At 42.9% G+C, this 5,042-nt stretch overlaps 1 protein-coding gene across 1 annotated transcript; it reads left to right on the forward strand.

Moving 5' to 3' along the window:
- The first annotated feature begins 958 nt into the window (after positions 1-958).
- Positions 959-1,933, forward strand: LOC129197934 (2-oxoglutarate receptor 1-like). The gene has a single exon (XM_054806770.1). The coding sequence runs from the start codon at positions 959-961 to the stop codon at positions 1,931-1,933; it is 975 nt and encodes a 324-aa protein (XP_054662745.1).
- Positions 1,934-5,042: the final 3,109 nt, after the last annotated feature.

Here is a 5,042-nt window from a genome sequence, read left to right on the forward strand (position 1 = left end):
GATAAAAGAGGGCTTAGGATGACTGACTCCAGTTTAAACATCTAACTTTTTGATATCTGAAGTTAAACAAAACGATTTTCATCCTTGGTTACCACTCTTTCAGGTTAAAACACTACCGAGTAAGGTTATGTCTTGAACTCACTGCAGAGAGATCCAAATTGGCCATGGCAGACACGAAACTTTTTCAGAGGCGAATCTAGTTCCAACATGCACAAAATGGGAAGCAAGATCAATGCCTTCACTGTGCTTTCCACCCTCCCTCTGTGCTTTGAGAAACAGTCTTTAATAATTTTAATCAGTTTTATGCCACTATGAAGCTTGATTATTATTTTTTTTAAAATCAAACATTCATGCAAGTTTTATACTCTGATGACTCCAAGAGAATAAGATCATATTCAGGGAACCAGCTATGATTACCAGGTTATGGGAGCATCAGGTCCTGAGGTCTTTATCTGAGCCTAACATATTTTGATTTTCATGAAACCAGAACAGCATCTCTGGTTTCATGAGCACAAACCACTCATTAGCTCAGATTAATGAAGAGAAGGTATGGATATGGTTCTACTTTCTAAAAAGCTAAGACTAATTCACAGTTTTGCAAAATCTAAGCCCAAACTCTTTCTGGCTCTCTAAATGTGTGCTTCCTACACCTGAAGGTTCGCAGATAAGCAGTAATTGTCTTCTTCGACGTAGGAGGTTAAATAAAGCAAGAGTAAAAGTAATAATTATCAAAATTAAACATAAAGGAGAGGGAAGGGTGAAATTAAACATTTGAGTGCGGTTCTCTAGGTCAGAGCTGGGTATGTTAGCAAATTTCTGTTCCCTCCCTCTAATATGCCTTGTCAAACATATGACATTTGCTCTGGCACAAAAGATTTAACTGAATGCATTTGTCTCAACAAATCAATTAAAACTAAACATCTGATTTTTGTAAAGCTTTAAGAAGATTTCTGCAAACATGGCATCTGAACACACCAGCAATTTTACTGCTCTGCCAGGCCGGGCAGACCCTTTGACAATCTGCAAGGATGAAGATTTCTTACAGGTGAAATTCTATCTCTCCGTCCTTTACAGCCTAATCTTCCTGGTGTGCTTCCCAGGGAACATCATGGCAATTTTTGTTTACTTTGTCAAGATGAGGCCCTGGAAAAACAGCACCATCATTATGTTAAACCTGGCTATCACTGACTTATTGTATGTAGCCACGCTTCCTTTCTTTATTCACTACTCTGCTAATGGAAATAACTGGATTTTTGGAGACTTCACGTGCAAGTTTATTCACGTCTGTTTCTACTTCAACATGTACAGCGGTATTATCTTCCTTAGCTGCTTCAGTATCTTCCGCTTTTTTGTAGTTGTTCACCCAATTAAATGCTTTTTTGTTCAAAAACGGAGATGGGCAGTGGTGACTTGCATCATTGTTTGGGTGATTTCGCTGGTGGTCATCAGCCCCTTGGGCATCCTGATTGCCACAAAGCATACGCAGAACAGGACGATCTGCCCAGACCTGGCTGCTGCTGAGGACCTTAACACTAGTCGGTGGTACAACTGGCTGCTGACGATATTTGCCTTCTTCTTGCCCTTGCTGATGGTGACTCTGTGCTACGCGCTCATTATTTACACCTTGGCTACTGGGCCCCACACGCAGGCTTGCTACAAACAAAAGGCTCGCAGACTCACCATTGTCCTCTTGGTGGTCTTCTATGTGTGCTTCCTCCCCTTCCACATCTTTCGAGGGATTCGGCTGGAGCTCCGAGTACGACCAGTTAGCTGCCACTTGAAGAACATGATCCTTTTTATGTTTATAATAGCTAAACCTTTAGCAGCCTTAAATACTTTTGGAAACTTACTGCTCTATGTAGTGACGGGAGACAACTTCCAGCAGGCAATCCTCTCGCTCCTCAAGTTTCGGACAAACAAGAACTTGAAGTAGAAGAGATTGATGCCATCCAAGAGTTATGGAGGAAGAGTCCAAACCTGCCCTCAACCAGCACAACCTCCCTGCCGTCAGAGTACTCAGGTTGACCCTGCCAATGCCAAAGGACAATTAATCTGTTCTGTGTTTAGGGGTTACACCTTGATCATCAAAAGAGAAAACCTATAATTTAAAATAAAAAGCTCTAAATAAAATACTAAAAAAATAAATGTGAAGCTTCTCAGAAATTTCTCTGCATTGGCTTCCTGAATCCTTGATACCTCTTCCAGAGAAGGACAAATTGTTCCAGAAAAAAATAGTTGCTTATTAGTGGCATATACAGATTCAGGGTGGGAGTAATTTACTTTAATTTTAGTAACTTAGAAGTTAAGTATCTAGTCTAAGCTAGGTTCCTGCCTTTGACTTATTTCCTAAGCAATGGAGAGTGTAAGACCCTCCAAAGGGCAATTTATCACACCTGTCTTAAACCTGTAGGAGGTTCATCTCACCTCCCTGGAGACATTGACAGGGTAGGTGTATGCATATAAGCTAATCACCTTGTCCTCCCTTTATAATTTCCCATTACAGTGGAGAGAAATAAGCAGTTTTAGAGTGTGATTCACCTAATTATTCTTGATGCCTACATTTGGACATGATGAATCATGACCTAGAAGTGCCTGTTTCTCTCCATTGACCATAAAAGGTAAGTAGATCAGACACAGACCCAAACGTTCATGCCTGCCTTTACACAGCTAAGGCCCAGCTCTAGCACAGAGCAGGATGAATCACTCTCCAGAGGTAGCTGAAAGGAGGGCTTACACAATAAGACTCTGTTCAGTGCCTTCAGTGGTTGCCTGAAGATTAATGGTGCAATAATGCTAGATCACTCCTATAAGGGTTTTCCATACTGCTAACTGTGATTTCTGGATTAATTTTAGTCCAGAGGTAAGAAGTGAATGGATGCAAAAATGTGCCGGATCCATAGAATCATAGAATCATAGCATCATAGAATGGTTTGGGTTGGAAGGGACCTTTAAAGGTTGTGTAGTCCAACCCTCCTGCAATAAGCAGGAACATCTTCAACTAGATCAGGATGCTCAGAGCCCCATCCAGCTCTTGACCTTGAATGTTTCTAGGGATGGGGCTTCTACCACATCTCTGGGCAACCTGTTTCAGTGTTTCACTGCCCTTGTTGTGAAACTTTTCTTCCTTATATCTAGTCTGAATCTATTCTCTTTTAGTTCAAAACCATTACCCCTTGTCCTATTGCTTTAGGCTCTATCAAAAATTATCTTTCTTATAAGCACCCTTTATGTATTGAAAGGCCACAAAAAGGTCTTTCCAGAGACTCCTCCAGGCTAAACAAACCCAACTAAGCCTTTCCTCATAGGAGAGGTGCTCCAGCCCTCTGATCATCTTTGTGGCCCTCCTCTGGCCTCGCTCCAACAGCTCCATGTCTGTCTTGTACTGAGAATCCCAGAGCTGAAACGGTACTCCAGGTGGGGTCTCATGAGAGCAGAGTAGAGGGGCAGGATCACCTCCCTTGACCTGCTGGCCATGCTTCTTTTGATGCAGCCCAGGAGACAATTGGCTTTCTGGGCTGCAAGAGTGCATATTGCCAGCTCATGTCCAGTTTTTCATCCACCAGTACCCCCAAGTCCTTCTCTGCAATCCATAGACAATGCAAAGTAATTTTTGCCCATTTCTTTACTCAGTGAAGCTCTGCTTCATCACACCAGGTGAGGAACAGCTTTGTGTAATAAGACATCTGATGGGCAATAAGGGCAGTCTCACAGGAAAAAGATAGACTTGCAGGAAAACGTGAGTCCAATACTTGCAGAGAGGTCCCAGGACGAGCTGAGGTGCCCCAGCCAACAGCAACACAAAACTATTAGTAACATAATATTCAGAGCCCAAAAGTATGATCACAGAGTGAATCCTCCAATACATTTTTATAACAGCCTTATTTCATGTTTCATTATTTTTGCTCTCCACTCTGAAATGTTCATCAATCAATGGTAACACATGCTGCTGCAAGGCCCTCATGTGACCCTTTTTATCCAATCCCTGGTCTTCAAGTGACCACCAGACCAAGACCAGCAGACCAGCAGACCACCGTTCCCATTAAGCACATGCCTGAGTGGCTGGCACATAGCCTGTGATACCCCTGTGGCATGGGGAGCCCATGCTCTGCCTCTCTCAGGGCCAGCTAGGGGAGGACAACAGTCAACAGCAAGCTACAGGCATGTTGAAGGAATGAGAGAAGAAACCATCCCTGACATAGGAAGAGCAGGATGGGGAAAGGAAGAACAGCATTTGTCCAGGATAGGGTAGGAGATGGCCTGTGAAGGACAACTTCTGGCAGAAAGCAGAGGAGAATGCCATTTTCCTGCAGAAATAACCCATTTTATTTTAATCCATCCCTGGGTATTAGTCAAGGCAAGTTTTAAAACTTCTGCACAGTGCAGCATGATCTCTCCTGTGACCATTATCCATCCTCAAATTGTGGATGAGCTCTTTAGCTGAAGAGGGAAGCTCACTTAGTGTAGACCTGGAGAGATATTACACGAGGCAAACACCCACAAAATATAAAGAAAGGGCCTCCCACCCCACATGCTGCATTGGTTTTGCCAGTCTCCGAGGGGCAGCACCACATTCTCCACCACATTTAGAGTGCTGGTCACAACCGCTTGCTCCTGAGACACCAGAGGCAGCTGAGCCACCATCAGAAGGCAATACTGAACATAGCATCTTAGATTTTTTTTCAGATTAGGGTATCCGATCAACAAACCACCAAGTTCATTTGAGCAGAACCAGGCTGATATACCTTATCTTTTAAGCCTCTACTGCATATAGACTAGTGTTTCATTAACCCGAATTGAGTCCTACCTTAACATCTATGTCATGGAGTCTGGTTCTTCTGGTGTTTGAGGTAGAAAAGGAACTGTCTCTGGTTTTGCAGCAATATAGGAGCAGTTTTTGCTTCCAACTTTAAATGAAGGTCTGCATTAATCCCCTTTCAGCTCTGCTTAGTATTTTCTGGATAAATTACTCAGCACACTCATCTGTTCTTACACCCAGGCTATGTCCTCTCTTTTAAATGCAAGATGCTTGGAACATTTTCAGT

Source organism: Grus americana, chromosome 1, assembly GCF_028858705.1.
Source record: "Grus americana isolate bGruAme1 chromosome 1, bGruAme1.mat, whole genome shotgun sequence".
Lineage (NCBI taxonomy): Eukaryota > Metazoa > Chordata > Aves > Gruiformes > Gruidae > Grus > Grus americana.

Excerpts from the sequence above, each read along its gene's own strand:
- LOC129197934 (XM_054806770.1), top strand. The coding sequence starts at position 959 with ATGGCATCTGAACACACCAGCAATTTTACTGCTCTGCCAGGCCGGGCA.